General features: G+C 36.2%; 1 protein-coding gene across 5 annotated transcripts in view; it reads right to left on the bottom strand.

Annotated features, from left to right (window-relative positions):
- Nucleotides 1–25,521, bottom strand: part of AKAP7 (A-kinase anchoring protein 7) — a 159,582-nt gene that overhangs the window by 51,716 nt on the left and 82,345 nt on the right. For all 5 annotated transcript variants that reach the window (XM_030929181.1, XM_030929177.1, XM_030929179.1 and 2 more), the window contains one exon: nt 13,963–14,110. In XM_030929181.1, the coding sequence (XP_030785041.1) occupies nt 13,963–14,110 (148 nt within the window). The remainder of the gene's footprint in view (nt 1–13,962; nt 14,111–25,521) is intronic.

Below are 25,521 nucleotides of genomic sequence, written 5' to 3' on the forward strand. Positions count from 1 at the left end.
TTTTATAGAAGTAGTAACCGGGTTTCGAGTCATTAAAAATGTGCAAAAAGTTGCACAACTAAAAACTGGGAAGTGGCAGTGACCAGTAGAACAAGGTCTGTCTGATTGTAGGAACTTCTGGTCACTACGTTTTCCTCTGTAGTTTGAACTCTTTCTCTGTCTCTTTCTACTATTCTACATCTTCTCCAATGGCTCCACGTGTCACTGAAATGGAGAAGAATTTAATGAGTTTTTTAAGTTTGTCTAATGTGATTTCACCACATTAGCAAGTTTTAAAAAATAACACTATATTATATAGATTTGCCAACTTTGTTTATCCAGTCAAAAAAATTAAACCAAGTTTTAATCTTTACCTATGTATTTATATATATAACTTATTTATATATATAACTTATGTATACAATATAAAATATTGTATAAAATTTTTTATACAATATTTTATATTGTATACATAAGTTATATATATATATACACACACACATATATAAGCATCTTTACTTTTGAAATGCACCAGTGTTGATCACATGCCAATTTAAGGAAAGCATTAGGAATAATGAAAATCTTTAATAACTAGAAAACTGATGTTCTGATGTCAGGAAAGAATACCACTGCAATAAGTATTCTATATGACTAGCACTGTTATCAATATGAATAAGTAACATTTTCTTTTTTCTTTTTTTGAGACAGTCTCACTTTGTCCCTCAAACTGGAGTGCAGTGGGGTGATCTCAGCTCATGCAACCTCTGCCTCCCAGGTTCAAGCGATTCTCCTGCCTCAGCCTCCCAAGTAGCTGGGATTGCCTGGCTAATTTTTTTCATATTTTTAGGAGATACAGGGTTTCGCCATGTTGACCAGGCTGGTTCTTAAATCCTGACCTCGACCTCCCAAGGTGCTGGGATTACAGGTGTGAGCCACCGCCCGGTCACTAGTGCTTTCATAACACTGTATGTCAAGCACTGTGGTAAGCACTTTTAAAACATTAATAAACACTGATTAATGTGGGGAAAAATGTGTTCAGAGGCAATGAGGCAATGTCATGGACTAGGGAGCCATAACTTTTGGCAACTAATAATTCATTATTATGTTAATGGCTTTGTTTGACCAGATTCTGCACTCTAAGAATTTCATTCATATGGTTTTATTTTTCCTGCTTATGTGGAAATCAGTATTTACCTTCATATTTTTTAGAATAAACTTCCAACTGAAGGCTCCACAAATAACTCATGAAATGCCTTACTATTGCATCATTTTGGTAGTGATGCTTAATTTTCCAAATAGTTAAATTTACCGCTTAGCACTGCCCCTTTAATATGCAGGGTTCCTAAGATGTCTAATATAAATCATAAGGTTTGAAACCAACAGATGGTTGGATTTTCAAAATAGCCTGAGCCACAGCTGCCACTTTGTGTTAGTATCCAGATTAATAGCTGATACACCAGTTAAAATACAGTGAGCCATCACTAAGATTAATTTTCTCAGTTATTTATCCCAAAGCTTCGTCTAACTTTGGCAGATGTAAATAAGTAAGCTGAGAGTTCCAATTATTAGTTGCTTTTCATTTTTATTAGGGGCATATAACAACAAATTTTAAACATTTTCTTTTTAGAAGGCATGTTTCATCAAAGAAACATATAAAGGGGACATAGGATACAAAAAGAAATAAGATTGGAATTAAAATAGCATGTCAAAGGTTCCACTTTTTCAAGAACATCATACTTTTTTAGGTAGGGTGACCTAAGTCCCAGTTAAGCCAGGATAGTCTTGGTTTTCCTCTTTTATCCCAGCCTAGTAAGTAACAGATCCCCTTTTATACTTACAAGTATACCATTTAGATGATAAATCATATGCTCACCCAATTTGTATGTCATAAAATAAGGAAATACCTTGTAGTCAGCTCTTATTAAATAAATTACTCCATAATTTTAACAGAGAAAATTTCTAACTGCTAAGTTTTCAAGTGAAAAAAAGTGTACAGTTCTCTAAGATAATAAACAGTTTTTTTCACTGTTCCCTCTTCTAAAATGCTTGAAATAAATTCATCTTAATTGGTCTAAGTAGAGATAAAATTTTCTTAATCACATCCCTGTTAGCCTGTGCAAAGAAAGAAAAAAAAAGGCAAATGTTTTGGTCCTACCTATCATGCAAGAGACATTCCTGTATTACATCATATCTATTTCACATGATAATGATTTTTAAATGAGTCATTTCACATAGATACGATCCTGTCTGTCTGGAGTGGTTTTATACTTGTTACACTTTTGCTACATAATGCTCAAATGGAAATTAAAGGAGGGGAAAAAATTAGAGAGTTATCAAACCAATTCATATTTGACATGGAGACAGCCTAATAGCCATCAAAATTAATTTATTCAAAGAAAGTGTTGAAAACACTGATCAAAATTATGTTAACTATCTACAGATTACATTTTTTCATGGTTTCCTTGGACCCATGAACTAAAGCAGAGGTTTCTTTTAATGTTTTTGACCTCAGGACTCCTTTATACTCTTCAGAATGGCTGGCAACACCCCTACCCACCCACCTAGAGCTTTAGTTTGTGTGGGTTATATTCATAAACATTTACTAAATTAAGATAATTGTGGATATGCTTTGATACGATACCAAAACTTGATAAGTTATAGTTTCTTCAAGTTTAGTTGCAATGTAGAATCTTGAAACATACCAAAGAACTTTGTATACTCTACATTCAGATCTGTTGATCTATCTTGAATTTTTAATGGATCTTTCTCCATGCATGACTTTGTAGTAACATGTATACCATAAAAATCCTAGAAGAAAACCTAGGAAATACCCTTCTCGACATTGGCCTTGGCAAAGAATTTTTGGCTAAGTCCCCAAATACAATTGCAACAAAAACAAAAATTGACCAGTGGGGACCTAATTAAAGGGCTTCTGCACAGCAAAAACTATCAACAGAGTAAACAGACAACCTACAGAATAGGAGAAAATATTTGCAAACTATGCATCCAACAAAGGTCTAATTTCCAGAAATTGTAAGGAATTTAAATCAATATGTAAAAGAAAAAAACCCATTAAAAAATGGGCAAAGGACATGAACAGATACTTCTCAAAAGAAGACATACAAGTGACCAACAAATACATGAAAAAATGCTCCACGTTAGTGATCATCAGAGAAATGCAAATCAAAACTGCAATGAGATATCATCTTGTACCAGTCAGAATATCTATTAATAAAAAGTCAAAAAAACAACAGATGCTGCTAAGGCTGCAGAGAAAAGGGAACACTTACATACTTTTGGTGAGAACGTGAATTAGTTTTGCCACTGTGGAAAGCAGTTTGGAGATTGCTCAAAGAATTTAAAACAGAGCTACCATTCAACCCAGAAATTCCATTACTGGGTATATACCCAAAGGAAAATAAATTGTTCTACCTACAAGACACATGCACTCATATGTTCATCACTGTGCTTACTATTCACAATAGCAAAGACATGGAATCAACCTAGGTACACATCAATGGTGAACTGGATTAAGAAAATGGGATACATATACATCATGGAATACTACACAGACATAAAAAAGAACAAAACCATGTCCTTTGCAGCAACATTAAAAACACATTAATTAATATCACCCCTATCTCCTTAGAAAAGTCTTTAAGCATGGCTTGGCAAAGGACATAAGGAAACTTTGGGGAGTAATGGAAAGTTCAGCATCTTGAAGGCAATAATGGTTTCACAGGCATATGGATATATGTAAAAACCCATCTAGTTGTATACTTTTAAGTATGTGCAGGTTTTGCATACTAGTTATACCTCATAGAGAATGTGACAGATAAAAACAAACTGGGAGGCCAGGCATGGTGGTTCACGCCTGTAATCCCAGTACTTTGGGAGGCCAAGGCGAATGGATGACTTGAGGTCAGGAATTCAAGAACAGCCTGGCCAATGTGGTGAAACTCTGTCTCTACTAAAAATACAAAAATTAGCCAGGTACTGTGGTAGGCGCCTATAATCCCAGCTACTTGGGAGGCTGAGGCAGGAGAATCACTTGAACCCAGGAGGTGGAGGTTGCAGTGAGCCAAGATTGCACCACTGCACTCTAGCCTGGGCAACACAACAAGACTCCATCTCAAAAAAAAAAAAAAAAATTGGATAAATGAAGTTCATTAACCTACTGTGTGCTCTGTCAAGCAACTGATAATATATGTGAGTTTTCCAAAATTTCTATTTTTGCTTGAAAGCTTGAATTTTATGATTAGCAGTAAATGATGTTAGTTCTTGTACTCACTGTGACAAGTTTACTTGTTTATCTGCAAGAAAATGCCTGTCAACACCCAAGTATGAAAACAATAGTTTGTCCTTCAATCATTCTTCAAGAAAAAATGGTGTTCCATGGAAGAAAGTGGCTACTTTAGCTCACAGTTTAAACAATCATACAAACACGTTTCTTTGGATCGACCTACTTCAATATGCAACAAAAGTGCCTCATGCATACCTCCCATTTTTGTTACACAGAATATTAAATATATATATACTCAGAACTTGAGATTAAACACAATTAATAATTTTTACTACTCAGCAAGAACATTCTTATATGAAACTGGCTTTAAAAATTTTTTTTTTAGTTGCAACTGTCTAGATTTATACTGGCCATACACAGTTTTACTCACCATTGTTTTTGCATATAAATGTTAACCCAGTGGAAAAGACAAATAATGTCTTATTATTTTTATAAAAATAGTTTTATCCTCGCTGACCCCCTAAAAGTATCTAAAGGACCACCAGGGATCCATGGACCAAATTCTAAGAACAGGTGAATCTAAAGTGTATTTTAAAAGAATTTAAAACCCAGGCCGGGCACGGTGGCTCACATCTGTAATCCCAGCACTTTGGAAGACCGAGGCAAGAGGACCACTTGAGCCCAGGAGTTTAAGACCAGCTTGGACATAGGGAGACCACATCTCTACAAAAAATAAAAATAAAAAATAAAGTAAAACCCAACAAAAGTATAGCCTTGTAAATGATTAGAATATTAAATCATGTATAAGATAAGCACAATGAGGCACATTTTCCTACTGCAAAAAGCAAATTAATAAAAAGGAAGACATTCATGCACATATCTACTGCCAATGCCCCTCTCCACTAAGTGAGCATATGGCATTTAAGCAATACACACATTTTCAAATTCAACATTTTCAAATTTTATTATTTATCAAAGGTCCAGGTTCAAGGATTCTAGAAAGCTCAAAACCTTTTTTTCTTAGCTATGCCTTTCACTCAATGAAAAAATTAATTTCCTTCTCCTCTTATGCCTTCCTAAAGCATCAAACAATGGTTACTACCTTCCATAAAGGAGATCGCCATGCCTACATACTAAAACTGGGCAACATCCATCCAGATGTGGGCAACTCATCTCTGCCCTGGCCCCTAAGGGTAAAGAAGCACTGAAGATAAAGACGTCAGAGTCAGAGATGAGGGTCTCCTCAGTCAAAAAGGACTCCAACCTCAGAAGCAAGGCAAAAGGTCTTTTCTTTTTGGCTGAACTACTGCCCTCATATGACTACTAGAAATGCCTGGGTGAACCATGACAAGCCTTTTAAGACTAACAAGCCTTTTAAGACTGATCTAGGCTATCTGAGTGTCTTAAGGGTGATTCTCAAAAAGCAAGGACATCTGAAGAATAAATTCATTGACTCTACTCACTCAGAATTATCCTTAGTGTTCAGCCCATAAAGTCTGAGCATGGTATCCTGTTGTTCTGGCCTATTTAGAATTGGATACGTTCTGACTAAACTACAGCTATATGGCACTAACTTATCTAGAACTCTTTCCTGGTCTATCACCATGTCAACGGAGATCTTTGCTTCTTCCATTTAGTTTATGCTTGGCCCAACCCCATCCCCCTCCCGGCCTCTTATGCTACAGTCTCAAATTAATTAAAGGTCTTATCTTTAGGACTCAGTCCTGTGTTGTTGAGTATTAAACATCATCTTTTTTTTTTTTTAGTGTATGTGCTGCTGAAGCGAGCACAACATCATTCTCTTTTTATCTCACATTCATCTACTCAGTATTACACTGCCTCAGTGTATGTAGCTATGTACCATCCCCTCACCAACTCCTCATACCCGCAAACCTAGCAACCTCCAACTTCCTCAGCTAACTCAACCATAGGTTCCATCAAAATGTTGTCTATCACTATTAATGCCTCCACCCTGCCTCCCAATCCATTGCTTCTCTTTCATTGTATCAGGTTGGTGCAAAAGTAATTGTGGTCTTTGCCATTAAAGCAATGAAGTCAATTGCTCCAGAAAGTCTCCTTTCTCTATTAGCTATCGCTCTGCTCCTCAATCTCATCCCATTCAGCTGAATTCTGCTACTCCCCTATCCCCCTACTCTCTTACTAAATGGTAAAATTATAAGCTTCCACTGTGTCCTATCAAATCCCATTATTGTTATAGACAAGCCCTATTCATCTATTCCTCCTCCATTTCTCAGACATAGTCTTTGCTGTCCGGTGATTCTGTATCACTCCTAAGGACTATGTCTTATACTTCTCTGTATCACATAATACCAAAGAGAGAAGTAGGCACATTGTATATGTTCAGTAACATTCATTAATGTTGAATAATAATTATTAAGCAAAGAAACAGTGTTCCCAGAAAATAATTCTGTTTCTACCTCTGCTTGCAGAAGTTATAAATACACTGGACTGCAAACAAACAAACAAAAAATTCTAGACCCTTCCAAATTCCCCACTGCCTCCTGTAAGATATGTCTGACAGCTGAAAGTAAACTAGTCTTTGCAAGCACTAAATTGCTCATCAATCTTACAAAAGGTGTCATTTAGTCAATTACATTCCCAAGGGAAATATAAATGGAACATAGCTGCCTGAGAAAAATTAATTCACCCAACTCGAGTAAGTAGCTCACAGAGAAGAGCTTTCATAATCCTAAAATATCTGAACCATATTTCGTTCCTGGTTTTCACCAAAAAGAAGTAGAGTTTTCACTTTTTTATTAATTATTTGAATTTTAACTGATTAGTGCAGTGTGGTTTGACAAGTAGGCATAATATCACCCAAAGCTTTCAGCATGAAACAACTAAAACGTACCTTTTCTTATATCTGAAAATATGAATGTTGCCACCATATCCTACCAAATTCTCCTAATACTCCACATAAAGGTATACAATGGCAGAAGATAAAGAGGAAAATATTCACCATAGAAACATAAAGCAGGCAACAGCTGGCAGGAGGTACAAACTCAGATGCCCTCAGGAGTCAAGTAGGCAGTGTAAAGGTAAACAGATTTGTACAAGAATAACAGGGTAAACAGGATAATAAAAGATAGCTACGCTCAAGGTCACAATGCCTATTACTCCATCCAGGAAATTGTAGTGCCATGAAAGAATGTGAGACCAACATGGTAATGTGGGCACCTCTTCTGATTGTTCAGAAGAAGGTGGAAATCCAGATTTAATATAAGATCACACTAGTATCAGCAAGTAATTCTAATTATAAAAAAAGAACAAAAACCCCTGTTCCAATCAAGTACATGTAGGGCTGCTAATCTGTGATTTCTGAGACACAAAGAAAAAGATTGATGGGGTGTAAAAGAAATCCTAGAAAATAATTTCTTATTTATTTATTTATTTATTTATTGAGATTGAGTCTCGCTCTGTCGCCCAGGCTGGAGTGCAGTGGCGCGATCTCGGCTCACTGCAAGCTCCGCCTCCCTGGTTCACGCCATTCTCCTGCCTCAGCCTCCCAAGTAGCTGGGCCTATAGGTGCCCACCGCTACACCTGGCTAATGTTTTGCATTTTTAGTAGAAACGGGGTTTCACCATGTTTGCCAGGATGGTCTCAGTCTCCTGACCTCGTGATCCGCCCGCCTCGGCCTCCGAAAGTGTTGGGACTACAGGCGTGAGCCACCGCACCCAGCAAGAAAATAATTTCTAAAACTAAATCCCTACTTCATGTGCACTAAAAATGAATAAATTAATGGATAAAATTTAAAATGCATAAAATAGAACTGGATTTATGAGTTTCTCCTGTGTGTATGAGAACCTATATTAATGATCATATCAGGTAAATTAAAAGCCTAAATGGAAAAACAAAAACAAAAACAAACTAAAAGAAAACATGAATGAATACACATCAAATCTTTGGTTTGAAGATAATTTCATAATGGTCATGATATAAATCACAGAAGAAATTTTCACCTATAATTTGATAAAACTTAACACTTAATATAAAAAATTCCTTGTCCAAAATTAAAAGCAACATAATACTTGGAAAATATCTGAAGCCAATACGGCAAACAAAAGGCTAGTATCTTTACTCTCAACTCACATATTGGTAACAGAATTCAGAAGAAGGAATCCCAACTCCTTATGGATAAGGATGATTTGTGGTTACCAGTTCCTAACTCAGTTCAAAGCAACGTATCCTGTGGGACCAGGGCTGACACAACCACAAAATCCACATGGGCTTCTAAGAGGAAAACATGCACAATAAGACAAGCTCCAAAAAAAACTTAAAAAGCACTAGAGGAAATTGAAGGTCACAGAAGACCAAATACAAGAATTCACTCCCAAGGAATCACAGAACTTTTTAAATATGAAAAGAACTTTAAAAAATGACTATATTGAAATCCTCAAAGACATGACAGAAGAAATAATATCGATGAAGCAAAGAATAGAACATGAAAATACGAAAGTGAATCAACTGGAGGCTGGGCACAGTGGTTCACGCCTGTAATCTCTGCACTTTGGGAGGCTGAAGTGGGTGGATTACCTGAGGTCAGGAGTTTGACACCTGCCTGGCCAGCATGGCAAAACCCCGTCTCTATTAAAAATATTTAAAAAAATTAGCCAAGCATGGTGGCGTGCACCTGTAGTCCTAGCTACTCAGGAGGCTGAGGCAGGAGAATCACCTAAACCCAAGAGGTGGAGGTTGTGGTGAGCTGAAATTGAGCCACTTCATTCCAGCCTTGGGCGACAGAGCAAGACTCTGTCTCGAAAAAAAAAAAAAAAAAAAAAGTGAATCAACTGGAAACCTTACAAATGCAGCATATATACTCACTGAGTTTTTTTTTAAGATGTCTTAAATGGTATAACAGAGATGGTTAAAGAGAAAATCAGCAACTTGTAATCTAGCACTCTCCAAGAATGTACCATTAACAAAGATAGGAAATATGCAAATCTAATGAGGGCTAAATTATCTCCCCAGAAAAATTCACACATGTACCTACGTACAAAGTTTTACGAACAATACCAGGAAGTTCTCAGTGTCCCTGAGGCCCAACTTCTATCCTAGAACTCTGAATAGTATCTTAAGATCAGAAGTCTGTCCCACTGTATTAATGTATACCATAAAATGTTGGCTCAAGCCTCAAGAAATTGACATTAAATTTGAGCTAGGATCAAATCAAAGAGAAGCTAAACCAAGGTAAGCCAATTAAATCTGATTGAGAAATAAAACAAAGTATACCAAATCTAATATTGTTATAAAATATAGGTAAGATTGACAAAATCAATAATTATTTATAAGCAAATGAATTCTAGTGTACATTAAACTTGGTTAATTATAACAATAAATTATCACTTTAGATGCATATATGATTTTAAAGTTTATATTGTCATCGCCAAATGTGACCCACAAAAGCATTTGTAATAAGCAAAAATCATTTTTTAAAACAATGTGAAATGATTGGCATGGGGATACAAGATTGGCAGAGGGTTTGAAAAAGGCAAAATTGTTTTGAATTAGAAAGTGTAACAGCAATAAAGAAGTTTGATGGAAAGATCTGGAGAAACTACCTCACATAAGGGGAAATTTAAAGACTATCAACTGAAAAAGAGCAATGAAAGCAAAATCTCAGTGGCTTGAACATAGTGATGGGGGGTGGTAGGCTGAACAGAACTGTCCAGTGGTAATTTAGGTAATCTATGATGTAAGCTTCATAATGCCAGTCCTGCAATATTTTCAGCAATATCAACATATTCCTTTTTTTTTTTTTTTTTTAATGGGAGTGAGAGAGGTAATGAGGCACTACATCTCTTATAAGGTTGGCCTTATAAGAGGCCTTATAAGGTTGGCAGAGAAGATAGGGGAAGCCAGCCAAAATCTGTCCTACACAAGAAGTATCTAAATTTTCCATTTACAATGAACCTAAACAGAAATGTTTGGTCCTCATCAAAACTTGGATGGAAGACAGCTCTCTTACAGAGACTCTGAAAACATGAAAATTCTCCTTAAAATAGACTTGAGATGTTTCAGAATATAAAATTCAAACGACATACTGAATATCTTCTGTTTAAAATAGCTGAAGTCTTTGAAAGGTAAAATGAGGACCTCTGAAGATCTCTAATGAAAATTTGGAAGTAAAATTGTGTCTCTTGAACATTTTTTAAATGCTTTAATAAACATCAGTATTAAGATTCTTTCAGGGTGTATACATCCATAGGTATTCTTCCAGCTGATGTGGAGATAAATTACCTTGGTTAAAGACCTTGCAATATTTAGCTACATATACAGACATACCTCAGAGGTGTTATGGGTTAGTTCCAGACTACTGCAATAAAGCAAACATTTCAATAATGCAAGTCACATGAATTTTTGGTTTCCTAGTACATATAAAATTATGTTTCATTATACTGCAGTCTATTAAATGTGCAATATTATACCCAAAAAATGTACACATTTTACTTTAAATATACTTTATTGCCAAAAATGCTAATGATCATCAGAGCATTAAGCAAGTCATAATCTTTTTGCTGGTGGAGGGTCTTGTCTGTTGATGTTGATGGCTGCTGACTAATCAGGGTAGTACTTGCTGGAGGTTGGAGTGCTTGTGGCAATTTCTTAAAATAAGACAATAATGAAGTTTGCTGCATCAATCGACTCTTCCTTTCATGAAATATTTCTCTGTAGCATGGAATGCTGTTTGATAACATTTTACCCACGGTAAAACTTCTTCAAAACTGGAGCTGATTCTCTCAAACCCTTCAAAGCCACTGTTTCATCAATTAAGTTAATGTAGTATTCTAAATCCTTTGTTGTCATTTCAACAATGTTCAAGGATCTTTACCAAGGTAGATTCCATCTCAAGAAACCACTTTTTTTGTTCATTCATAAGAAGCAACTCATCATCCACTAAAGTTTTATCATGAGATTACAGCAATTCAATCCCATCTTCAGGCTTCGCTCCTAATTTTAGTTCTCTTGCTATTTCTTTTTTTGAGACAGAGTCTCGCCCTGTCGCCCAGGTTGGAGTGCAGTGGCGGCAATCTCGGCTCACTGCAAGCTCCGTCTCCCAGGTTCACACCATTCTCCTGCCTCAGCCTCCTGAGTAGCTGGGACTACAGGTGCCCGCCACCACGCCTGGCTAATATTTTTTGCAGTTATAGCAGAGATGGGGTTTCACAGTGTTAGCCAGGATGGTCTTGATCTCCTGACCTGTGATCTGCCTGCCTCGGCCTCCCAAAGTGCTGGAATTACAGGCGTGAGCCCCCGTGCCTGGCCATTCTCTTGCTATTTCTATCACATCTGCAGTTACTTCCTCCAACCAAGTCTTGAACCTCTTCTCAAAGTCATCCATGAGAGCTGGAATCAACTTCTTCCTAACTCCTGTTAATGTTGCTATTTTGACTTCCTTGCATAAGAACACTATGAATCATAGTGTTCTTAATGACATCTAGAATGGCGAATCTTTTCCAGAAGGTTTTCAATTTGCTTTGCTCATATCTATCAGAATAATCACTATTCATGGCAGCTATAGCCTTACAAAAATATTTCTTAAATAATAAGCCTTGAAAGTCTAAATTACTCCTTGATCCACAAGCTGTAGAATGGACATTGTGTTAGCAGGCATGAAAATAACACTAAACTCCTTGTACATTTCCATGCGAGTTCTTCGGAGACAAGGTGCACTGTCAATGAGCAGTAATCATTTGAAAAGAATCTTTTTTTCTGAGCAGTAGTTAAAATATTCAGTAACCCATGCTATTAACAGATGTGCTGTCATCCAGGCTCTGTTGGTCCATTTATAAAGTACAGACAGAGTGAATTTAGAATAATTCTTAAGGTCCCTAGGATTTTTGGAATGGACAATGAGCACTGGCTTCAACTTAAAAGTCACCAGCTGCATTAGCCCCTCACAAGAGAGTCGGCCTGTTCTTTGAAAAACTTTGAAGTCAGACATTGACTTCTCTTCTGTAGCTATGAAAACCCTAGATGCCATCTTCTTCCAACAGAAGGCTATTTTGTCTACGTTGAAAATCTGTTGTTTTGAGCAGCCACCTTCATCAACGACCTTAGCTAGATCTTCTGGATAACTGGCTGCAGCTTCTGTATCAGCACTTGCTGCTTCACCATGCACTTTTATGTTATGGAGACAGCTTCTCTCCTTAAACCTCATGAACCAGTCTCTGCTGGTTTCCAACTTTTCTTCTGCACCTTGCTCACCTTTCTTACCTTTCACAGAATTGAAGAGAGGTGGGGCCTTGCACTGGATCAGGCTTTGGCTTAAGGGAATGTTGTGGTTGGTTTGATCTTCTATCTAGACCACTAAAACTTTTTCCATTTATCAGCAATAAGGCTAATTCACTTTCTTTTGATTTGTGTGTTCACTGGAATAGCACTTTTAATTTCCTTTAAGAACTTTTCCTTGGCATTCACAACTTGGCTAACTGGTACAAGAAGCCTAGCTTTTGGATTATTTCAGCTTTCGACATGCCTTCCTTACTAGGCTTAATCATTTCTAGCTTTTTTTTTTTTTTTTTTTTTTTTGCATGTCCTTCCAATGTATCATTTCTAGCTTTTGATTTAAGGTAAGAGATGTACGACTCTTCATAGGGGAATGGCTGTTTGGTGGAGCAGTCAGAACACACACATTTATCAATTTGGTTTGCTATCTTATATGAACACAATTCATATGGTGGCGCCCCAAAACAATAACGATAATAACATTAAAGATCACTGATCACCATAACAGATATAATAATAATGAAGTCTAAAATATTGTGAGAATTACCAAAATGTAATTGACACAAAAAGAGCACATGCTGTTAGAAAAAATGGCTGAGAAAGACAGCTGATACAGGGTTGCTACAAACCTTCAATTTGTTAAAAATAAATAAATAAACTGTCTTTTTAAGGCAATATCTGTGAAGCACAATAAAGCAAAACACAATAAAACAAGGTATGCCTGTATTCGTCTTCTTTGAGTATTTTCATGTTACTTTAAAAGTATATAAATCAGGTTGTCTTGAAGCTCACAATTTTAAAAGAATAGTGTCTGGTTTGAAATAATAAATCTGAATCAAAACAGAGCTGGCTCTTTTGAAATACATTCACATTGCAAAAAGTGGAGAATAGCTCTATTCTGGATGAAAGATCTCCATAAGTGTACACACTTTCCACCTGGAAACGCAGTTTTATATGAGTCTGTCTCATCTCATGCCATCTAACAGATGCATTTACATATGAATCTTTGCTTCCCCTCAAAACATCTTTCTCAGGGAAGAAATTGAAGTTTTCAATTTTTGCAGGTCACCTACATTTTCTCTTCTCAAGGTGAAACTTTCTGGCTGGGGTCATTCTATTCCTAATTACAAGCAGCAAATACAAAAATGCCTGGTGTGGAAAGCCATGGAGGCCTTCCCTGGAGAAAATGCTTTCTTCATGTTCATGAAATAAAATTAAATTGAAATGATTTCTAAATCAGTATTTCCAGACTTCATTATAATTATATTTAAAGCCAGAAGTATAAAAACTATGGGTAGTAAATTCTTAACTGATCAATATAAATACTAAAATGCTCTAGAAAATTTTCAGTGTATCATTGTCAAAACATAATATTTAGGAAAGGATATCATTGAGAAAACATATACAACTAAGTTTAAATATTTGCCAAGATAAAAGTGATGCCAAAAAAATTAAAAATAAAGATAATAAATAATTTTTAAATGACACTCACCAATCACAATGGAAGATTCACAGTGATAATAACCATTACTTTGTTTTTTCTTCAGCATGGAACAAAGATCTATGCGATATACTATTTCTTCTCCAAATCTGTGACTGATAAACTTTTCATATAAATCAGGATCTATTTTTTTCACTCCCTTGAAATGAAAAAACAAATAAATCAATCAATCATTTCACCCAGGCAGCCAGTTCATAATTACATCATTTTCCTAGAACCTGATCATTACATCTTAGAATAAAGTACACCATTGTCTACTGGCACTTGAAAATCATATACAACAATAAAATTGTTGTAAAGTTGTTTTTCAAGTCTCCCTGCCTAGAATGAGTTGTATTTAAAAACCATCAATAAAGAGTATTAGGTTTAAATTTGGCAGTTTTCAGAACTTCATACATTTTAAGTTCCAGAAATAATAAAGAATACTGAGTTAAAATTTTGAGATACCAAGGAAAGACTAATCATGGACAACAAAAATGGAGAAATGGATAATTTTTTTAAAAAATGCAGTCACTCTGTCACCCAGGCTGGCGTGCAGTGGCGCGATCTCGGCTCACTGCAACCTCCGCCTCCTGGGTTCAAGCGATTCTCCTCCCTCAGCTCCCTGAGTAGCTGTGACTACAGGCGTGTGTCACCACACCCAGCTAATTTTTTGTATTTTTAGTAGAGACGAGGTTTCACTGTGTTAGCCAGGATGGTCTTTATCTCCGGACCTTGTGATCAGCCCGCCTCGGCCTCCCAAAGTGCTGGGATTACAGAGGTGAGCCACCGTACCCAGCAAAATGGATAAATTTTTTAAAAGTAAGGTAGGAAAAAAAATACTATAAATCTTTAAAAAGTAAGGTGGATCTTAACATTTTATAGTGGAAAAATGTTCTAATTAGATGGATGTAATTTTTAAATTCCTTATGTAAGAATCATCTGAAAGACAAAGAGTACTTGAATTACAGCAGGGAGGTCAGTGGATCTTACAAGTTCTTCTCTATCTGCTCCTCCTTACTTTCAGTGTATTTTCTTAGCAGAAACAGTTGGTTGTTGAAAAATTACAGTGGGATGGCCTTGGTACCTCTGTAGTTTCCCCAAACATGGGAAAGAATATATCTGCCTCTGCTATACTATACAATGGCCCTGCAACTCAGCCTCAGAGTCCAAAAATACAGTCCATAAGATTAAGATAATGAGAATATATATTTTCTCTTTTCAATGACAAAAACTTAATTAGAAAATTAGTTAATAAAAAATTATAAAAGCAAAAAAATTAAATCACTACAAACTGCTACTGCTATAGTTTATGTGTTTAGTTTTTCCTATGCAAATACAAAGTACATTTTTTCTCTTCTATAGAATGTGGTTGTTCCCTGAGTACTATTTGATAACCAGCTTTATATTGTCAGTAAATATGCCATGTCAGTAAATAATATACAGATGTGCCAAATATTTTTCTCCATAGTACTTCATTGCATGAGAGTCTCATAATTTATTCATCCAATTATTTACTGTTGGACATTTAAGTTGATCTTAATTTTTAATATCATATTGAACATATTTCTATTGATGTATGTTTTTGCTCAATGTCTAGAACTGGACTCCTAATCTCTCCCCCTTACCTCCCCCTTATGTGGACTAAGCAAGTTAATTTATAAAAGTGCTTAAAATAATGAAATATAATAAATTATATATAAACACACACATACACACAGCCATTATCATTAGTGAACTTTATGTAATAATTTCATTTGAGATAAGATTTCAAGAACAAAAAACATTGAGTAAATGGAAAATGACCAATCATGCTTGTCTTCTAAATGCTGGTATGTGTGTGTGGGTGGGGGGGTGTGGAGGTTGGAGACAGTCATTCCTTTAGACTGGAGAGAAGACTGGCAATAACATAGCAGACAAATAAGAACCTTCAATTTTCAAGAAACCAATGCCAGCACTCGCCAGCCACTATTGCTATAATCTTCACTTCCGTTTTGTAAAATGTCATTTTTTTTAAAGAAATAAAACATGAGATTGACTCTCGTCTTCTAGGCTTATTAATTTAATTTCAGCAAAAAGTAAATGCCAACTGTTTTGTAAGAATTTTTCACAGATGACTTCCAACATGAGTCTTTAGGACTTAATTTTTACTAGCAAGTGAAATGGAATTAATTGCTTAACTCATAATTTACAGAGAGCGCTATGGTTCAAAAAGGCATGAGAGGCACTGAAATTATATGCCCTGATCAGAAAAATCTTCAGTAATAAACAATCTAGAAATAGCTAAGCCTCTGCATTGTCTGATATATATTACAATTTCAATATGATCTTCATTCTCTGGAGAAATTTTTTGTTTGGCAATATATTTCTTTTCTGATAAAATTTATCTGAATTGATTTCACCATCCAGCTGCAGCAGGTGGTGTTTCCTTTCATACTAAAAAAAAAAGGAAGACTATGAGTCTGAGAAAATAAATGAGACCTCAAAAGTGGATCATTTAGGGTAAGACTAAGAAGGGCCCTGTTTTCTGAATGAATCCACTGGGATGGCAAAATAGTTTCAGAAGCATTATCCTCCCAGATTGTATTTTAAAGCCAAAAAGGCTGGGTGGTGGCATTATTTTCAAGCTGTGGACCCCCCAAATTATTTTCTGCTTCTCTTCGTCATAGGCCAGACCCTTCGTCATAGGCTAGACCCAAGGCACTATTACTTAACTATCAATGGAGGTATACAATGTTAGGAGGGTTCAAAAGATATCGTGAGAATTGTTAAATCTGACCTATAAAGACTAAGAGTTGGGATTATTTCACATGCAGAAGAAAAATATGTGAGGTATCTTTAACAAATCATGCTACGGGTGTTGCAACCCTGGAATTTTGAATATGATTGGAGATGGTCTAGGACTTAGAAGGTTATATTTGCCTTGAACCTAACAGGGACAAGGCATATTTTTAAGGGCTTCATATTTATAATTGTACCCAGTATAAGTGACATTTCAATTATGCAACATAACATTAGAAGAGAAAATAGGATGTTAAGTATGGAATATCAGACTTTGAAACAATAAATTAGCGAAAAGAAATGTCAAACAGAAAAAGGTTTTCAAGACTATCTTAATTAATCACTAGAAATGACTGAAGTTTTAACTTTTCTTTAGCCTAGTTTCAGTCACAGTTTAGGAAAAATTATCAGTGATGTTCAAAGACACTTGATAACCTTTGATACAATGTACCGTGAAACAGGAATTTCGTTCTTGGTTGTAACTTGGCACTCAAACAGTCCACTCCAGAGAAAATGCCACCGAAAGCATGATGAATATTTTTAGAATCATCTAATGGCTCAATCTGATAAGTAATGGAAATTATTTACTCAGGAGGCATTCACCATATCATTTACATTTAGCTAAATGATGTGCACAATTTAATATGTACCAAAGAGGGCTCAGACTTATATTACTATGCCTCTGACTCTATTTTTAACACAGGAAGTAGACAGACGGTCACAAAAATATGGAAATTCACATTTGTTAATTTCAAAGTGAAAATCATTTAAGACTCTAAAAAATAAGATACATTTATTCATCTTTAATTCCTATGACAAACTTTTTGTCATCAGAATAATGGAAATTAATATTAAGAAGGTTGAAACTTTTTTGTAATAGAAGATAACTTCTTATTGTTACTTGTTATAACAATCACAACTTCCATGATGAAAATATAAACAAGCTTCCTATAAGACAAAGAAATTATTTGTCCTACTGATAATAAGCTTGGCATTCCTGGATCTCTGCTATGTTTTCCAATAGTTTATTGCTGTCATACAAGTAGCTATAAAAGACATATATATTTCCTGTGATAATGACTTGACAACAAAATTAAGAATGTGATTTAAGAGGCAAACTCGCTTTCCATTTTGGGCATTGGCTGGTTAAAGAATCGTAATCTCTTATGCTTATTTTTGTAAGTGGCAAAACGTTACATTTGTTTAATGTTATATTGGTTAAGAAACTGAAATCACTTTAAGTGATCACTGCCCCAATGAAAATGTACATACTGGCAATTCAAGTTATGAAAACATTGTATATCGGCATGGGGCTTATCCCTGGCAAATCTTAAAGTTCTTCATGACTCCTTCAACTCTTTGCACAACTCCAATTTTTGCTGTTATTTGCAGTATTTTCATTTTCACCATCCTCCTGATACAGAACACTTGGTTACCTCCTTGCCAGCTGCAGCCTTCGCTCAGCGGCAGCTTTCCCTCAGCTCCTCTGAGTCAGGAGGAGGCTCAGTTCCACCCCAGCCTGTTCTTGACAGGGAGGGAAATAGATGAGGAGTTTCACTGCACCAACCAATGGGCTCCGGAATAGCATGGTGATTTTAGATGGTGTCCAGCACCCAGGGTGAGAACGGCCTTGCAGCCTTCCCATCTTCTCCTCTGGCCATACTGGGCCAGTCTATGTGGCTGGGCTCTGCTTTGGTCCCCTGGTCGAATGTGCCTGTTTCCTATCTTGCTGAGGCCCTGACACCCCACCTACTGCCTGTCAGTTAGTTTACAGAAGGAAACGTAAGGAGTGATGAAAAATGGAAAAGTCAACAGTACTTTATGTGGCCCAATTACTGTGGCCCAATCTGAAAAAAAAAATGATGCCTGCTATCATCTGTATTAGAGTAATAGAAAATACAAAGTATTTACTATGTACAGGCACTGTTCTAAGAACTTTTCTGAACTCATTTAATAACCACCTATTATCCACAGATAAGAAAACTAAATCACAGAGAAATGAGGTCACTTACCAAAAGACACAGCTAGTAAGAGATAGAGCTTAGATATAGATTCAGAATAAATAGAGAATATAATATATTGAAAAGAAGAGCAGAATAATAATTTCAAGCCCTCCATTATTTACTTTAAAATATTAAAATTCTAAGAATATTAATCATTCTTAAGATATAATCATATACATGATCATATTTCCAAAACCAACGTCAAAATTACTTTGGGAATCTCTAGCATTCTAAAATACCTGCCCTTAATATAGTGCATGAATATTAATAAATCAAGTGATATGTATAGGTCATAGTAAATTAATAAGAAAGAATTCATGGATGCTACTTATACATAGAAAAAATTATCTAAATAATCCAGCCTGTAAAAAGAATGCTTCTTATACTGTTGATATTCCAGATAATCAGGTAAAATACTGGCACAGATGGTCTGAGTTTTCTGGACCAGCTATTTATGTCCATATATAATACTTCTCAATTCTTAATTTTGTTTTATGCTAAAGCATCTATTCGGTTCACCATGGGATTTTTTTTAGGCAAGCCATCTCCCCACTCCTATATTTATGAACTTCCTTTTAGCATTCCAGCCTGGTTTAATGTTCAGGCTTTATGGAAAGAAAAAGCAGAAACTTACCATTTTAACTAACATTTACAGTATTAGGCCTTTCAGTAAGTAGTAAGTAGAAACACAGCTGCTAGAACCATACATTTTAAATCTACTGTTGACACCTCCTTTTACCTGTCCTAAAACTTTTAAGAAGCACTGAATGCTCCTTGGTGGCATCAAGTGGCTAGGAAAGCAGACACAGAGGGAAGATAACACGATTCCTAATAACAGAAGTCACGTCACAAAAGCCACCAAGAGAAAATGCTGTATTGCCTCCTGGTCCTAACGTGTCATTCCACGAGGTGCTGGCATCAAACAGACCAGAGGAAGAAACATGGCTTTGGTCCACAAACATTTGGTTCATTTATACTGACTAAGGCCATGTTAACCAGAGAGAGAACAACAGGTCATTGGCACCCAAAAAGTTCTCAAGGTTGCAGGCTCAGTACAACAAGCGCAGTCCTGGAACACTGCAATGCCTTTATTTACAACACAGTCTGTTTCCATGTAAGCTCATTCTTTGTCTACTTAGCCAACCTCAATTCTTTCTTCTCAAGTCCTCCTCCTCCTCATTTCCGGCAGGAGAGACCATATGCTGTTTGGCCACATAACTGTGTGTTATACTTGCATGTGGCTTTTCTCAGTATAATGAAACAAAGAAGGGGCTCAAAAAATGAGGCATCCAAGAATGATTCCTATATGCTCAGTCTCAGCTGAGCATTCAACTCCCTTTCATTAAACTCCAGCTGTGTTCTTGGCTTAGAACAGTCTTGTGATCACTCGAATGTAAACAAGCTACAGCCTCCTCCTCCTTCCTATCATCTGTTTTCCTAATGTTTTGCTCTTTGGTACATGTTCTCCTGAATTTACCAACTTAACCATTTATTTCTATATATCAAAAATAAAACAAAATCTCCCACATACAGTTACAACTTAATCTATTATGTTTCCTTGTTTCAATGCAATAGCTTTTTCCTTCTAATATACACTTTCTAACATTAAGTAATTAATGCCAGTAAGCCACTGGTATAAAAAATTCTCAGGACCTCAACAATGAAGCAGGAGAGTGGGGCTGTTTGGTAGAAAATCATTCAGAAATAAGTTCACAGAAAAATCCTAACTTTAACTTGCCCCATAACACTGGCCTGTGTGTTGCAACATACTTATATCGTGACAGAAGGTGCTGTGCTTTTATAGCTTAGAGGTCAAAAGTATGGAACCACTCACCTCCATGTTATCAACAGATAGAACTTCAGGCCTAACTGCACCTCAGGTACCACTCAAATGAAAGTTAAATACTGTCCCTAGACAGTGTAGAAGAGACTGTACACTCTCAAAATATTTTAAATGCATCCACAGACATCATTAATTGTAGTCTTGTAACTTTAAACAAGAAAGACCTAAAGCATTTTCCCAGATCCTTCTGCTCCATGTACCTAGTACCTTCTACTTTTCTTTCTTATGAACTACTCAATTTCCTGGACCCTTTTCCCATCAACATTCTTCCTTCTCACTTTTCTCCCCCTCATTCTAACCCCCAACATCATTCTCAATAGGACACCTTACTTAACCTAACTCAGCCTCTTACTCTGCCTAACTACCCAGAAGTATTCCCTGAATACTACTTAGGAAAGATGCCCCTGTCTAACAGAGGAAGGGCTCCAACAACTGAATATTACAAGAACTGGGTGAAGAAATGGGAAAGAAATAGTGGCATTGCGATCTACATTGACACTCCTATAGATTAGGAAATGGAACAAGGAAGAAAGGTGCTCAATGATACAAGCCTTTCACCTTATTTGGTTTGGAACTGTTCCCTGGACATCATAACAGATATAAGGGAGTCTAATAGGAAAAATAACAATAGCTGAATATGGAACAGTCATTAAACATATGACCCAAGAATCATGTGTAGCCCTTAAACCAAAAATGAATGTTTCTCTCCAGATAGAGCAAGAAATGTAAACAAAGACTTTCTAAGTATGACACACATGGCTGTGTAAAATAATTTCTTATATAACATTCAACAGGAACCTTGCCCACATTTCAAACTTAAACATTTAATTGTGAAATTTCTCCTTGTTTATTTTAAAATACAGATCGTCCCTGACTTAGGATGATTCAACATACGTTATTTCAACTTCACGACATGTGAAAGCAACATGCATTCAGTAGAACCCATACTTCTAATACTAATACAACCATTGTTTTTTCACTTTCAGTGCAATATTCAATAAATTGCATGAGATATGCAACACTTTACTATAAAATGGGTTTTGTGTTAGATGATTTTGTCCAATTGTAGGCTAATATAAGTGTTCTGAGCACATTTAGGTAGGCGAGGCTAGGCTATCAGGTTTGATAAGGTAAATGTATTAAATGCATTTTTAACTTATAATGTGTTCAACTTATGATGGGTTTATCAGAATGTAACCCTATCATAAATTGAGGAACATCTGCATAGAATTATAGGGATTACATAAATTTTCTAATGCACTCAGAGTCAGCCTGTATCTATAAACATTAGATTTGCTTTTTAAAAGTATAGTTAAAACAGGCATCAGACCAGTCAGTAATTTCCACACAGCCTTTTCTTTTAGACATTTCAAAAATTAAAAAGAATATTTTCCAGTTTTTGAGAAGCACTTCAAGACTAATTTAAAAAGCAGTGAGTGTAGTAGGAAAAGCAAACATTGACAAAAGACAAGGAATTGGTATCTTAAGATAATAGAATGCAAAAAATTATATACACTAGCATATTCGCCTTTTGCTATACCCACTAGGTGCTACCATTGCGTACACAGACCCCAGAAAGCGAAACAAGCCAAACGACACTATCCTTTCCATGTCCATCACATACCCACTTTGTACATCTTAGGTACCTGCCAATAGGGATACATGTGTGATGGAAAAGTTACCACCTGTTGAGAAGTATGTTTGCTGTGATTTCCCTATCCATTCAGCTTATTCCCAGGTGACCACTCCCTGGTAAATTAAATTTGAGAGATATTTGGGCTGGTAGTCCAAGAGCACACAGTTTACCATTTTCTGATTGTCAGGGTAGGTCAGGGAGGGTGAAGAGCAAGGTGGGATCCAAGGGGGTCAAGTCATGACACATGGGATGTGTAAGATTAGGGAGGGGCTGTTGCCAAAGGTGCAGGATCACTACAGGGAGTCACACAGAACATTCTCCCAGGTAATGAATGGCCAGTAAAAATCCCACAGTAGTGCTGGAGACCAAACCAGAAAATACTGTGAAAGAAATGTTCTGTTCTAAATAAAGTTACACATCAAATTATTATAATCAGATCCAGCTGTGGGGAAGGCAATAGCCAAGGAAGAAAGAGAGGTAGTTTCATACTCTGGTCTTCAGCTTTGGGACAGTATAAAGATACAGTTGCACTAAAAGGCCTTAAAGATGGATCTCCAAAATGGTGTCACAAACCTGGCCAACAGTTAAATGTATTGCCATCAGTAGGGTTTAGAGACAGAACACCTCCTGTAGGAACCAAACTGGAATTCCTGTAGTCAAGGGTGGCTAGTCCCTAAGATGATACGAGGAATAAGTGTTGTTAGGTCCTCAACTACAGATAAAGTGAGGCTTGGCCCCGGCAAAGAGGCCAATAAACTTTTTGCCTTTTTAATTTACTAGAGTAACCAACTGAAAGAGAACTGAATTGGTTTAGTAATTTGAAGAACTAGTATTATTCTATTTTTAAGGTATCTTTCCTTGAGAGGGTAAGATTCTCATGGTCAAAATAAACCAGCTCATATATAGAAGTGGAAGTATAATTCCAATACAAAGTAGTTATGGTTTTGGATTGCAACCTTAATTCCTTCTCATATCTGAGTCTCTCAAGAAAAATATAGCTTTACCTTCTTTCACTACGCAGTTAATTATTTTAATAAGAGCTGGTTGGCCAATCTTTTCAGTGACAGAAAATCTTCTTGCCATCCAAATAATTCCAGCTGGTTTGCTTTTATGTGATCATTTGAGTGGGTCAGTAATTAGCTATTGTCACTTACTAAACAAGGTAAATAGTTCCACATCAACACAATTTTGGAATAAAATCTTAGGTTTTCTTGACCATATATTCTATTTTTCTTTACCTATAATCAATCCACTGTGGGGTTTGCCAGTTTCTTATATTTTCATGATGTTCCACTTTGTCCTTGACTAAGAAAATGAAATTAATTACCAGTTTCAAAATGTCTAAAAATGACTCGCTGAGAAAAACATTTTCCCCATAACTAATGGTAATCTTTGAGATAGAATTTTTATATTTAATATAATTAAGGCAAACACATGCAATTTTAATTAACTTGAATACTCTGATACTGCATCTTTTAATACAAGTTCTAAAACTCTGTTTCTTCAATTACACTTAAATCAGAAGTTTATCGGGCTGGGCACAGTGGCTCACACTTGTAATCCCAGCACTTTGGGAGGCCGTGGCGGGTGGATCACGAGGTCAGGAGATCCAGACCATCCTGACTACACTGTGAAACCCCATCTCTATTAAAAATACAAAAAATTAGCCGGGCGTGGTGGTGGGCGCCTGTAGTCCCAGCTACTCGGGAAGCTGAGGCAGAAGAATGGCGTGAACCCAGGAGGCAGAACTTGCAAAGAGCCGAGATCGCGCCACTGCATTCCAGCCTAGGAGTCAGAGCAAGACTCGTCTCCAAATAAATAAATTAAATAAATTAAATAAAAAACAGAAGCTTATCTGTAGATGCAACTGCTAGAAAATAAATGTGTACACAGAATCTATGTGTTTAACGACAAAAAAAAAAAAAATCACTTAAGCCGGAATTATCAAATCAGCATTTCCTAAACCTGTTCTACCAAATACTAGGGCTACAAAACAGTCTGTGGAAAAAGGACTTGCTGGTCAAATGCATTTGGTTGGGAAACAACGCTGAGTGAACTATATGACTGTTCAAAATATTTACTGCCCCTCCTGTGGTGTCCCTTCCGGGAAGCAAATTATATATCCTGCTATGTTACACTCAGAAGGGACCATGTGACTTGCTTTGGCCAATAAAATATGATGAGAAATTATGTGTGTGACTTCTGTGCAAAAGCATTAAGAATCAGCATGTTCACCAACTCTCTTTCCTTCTGCCAGAAGAGCAGAAAAGTCCTAGATGGAGGCTGCCCAGCCACGGTACTGAGTAAAGACAGTGTGGAGCAGAGCCAGAGGATTCATGAACATGGGCAAAAAAAAAAAAAAAAGAATCTCTGTTGTTGTAAGCTCTTGAGATTCACCATAAGCATTTGCATTTCAGACAACCTAAGAAGTTCTGACATAAAGAGTTAGATTAACTTTACTTCACCCATTATTGCTAACATTCATTGGATCACAGATCCCGCCCTGCCTCACATAAAACCCTGAGAGATGTTCAGAAAGAAAAATCTCAGAAAATGCTATTGAAGATACTTGCTTCAAATCTCCATTCCACTTTGAAGATTTAACATTAGGTTCACCAGTCATTTCTTCTAGGGTTTTCGAAGTTGTCAAAATCTCTAACAGAATCAAGATCAACCAGGAATCATTTGCAATCCTGACTTCAGTCAATTTCTAGAATTTCCCATAAAATAATTTAGCATTCTGTTTACTCTTTCTCAATTTTTAAAGACATATAAAGTACTGAAAGATTCCAAATGAATGCTAAGCAGGTTTACCTTTGTAAACATCATTTCCAATTGTTAAACAATTGTAAACTTGTTTTTTTCAATGTACAGAAATAGACAACAGCATAAAGTTGAAAAAATACATTAGAAACACAAGTGAAAGCACTTGTTATAAATAGTGCTCTTTAACATACAGTAGATGACAGGGTTGACTAATGTAATCTAGAGTATCTCAGAAGAAATTACAATTCTATCTCCTGAGAACTCACTGAATTGTTAGTGTTAAAAAGCCATTAAAACAAAGAGATTTGCTGTTCAATGCACTTGGAAATACGAAAAGTGACTCAAAAACAACTAAAAACTGTGAGTAATTAAGCCATTTGACACAGGGAGATTCAAAAATAGTTTACAGAACCAATCTGCTTTATCTTGCACCAAAGATATTTTTAAAGTTTTGTCTGGAATAATCAAGGTTCACTGAATATCCAGTGCATCTACAAATGCCCTCTTTGAGGGATGAAGGAAGGAAGTGGCAGGGTAGTCTT

This window comes from Rhinopithecus roxellana, chromosome 4 (assembly GCF_007565055.1).
Source record: "Rhinopithecus roxellana isolate Shanxi Qingling chromosome 4, ASM756505v1, whole genome shotgun sequence".
NCBI classification, from domain to species: Eukaryota; Metazoa; Chordata; class Mammalia; order Primates; family Cercopithecidae; genus Rhinopithecus; species Rhinopithecus roxellana.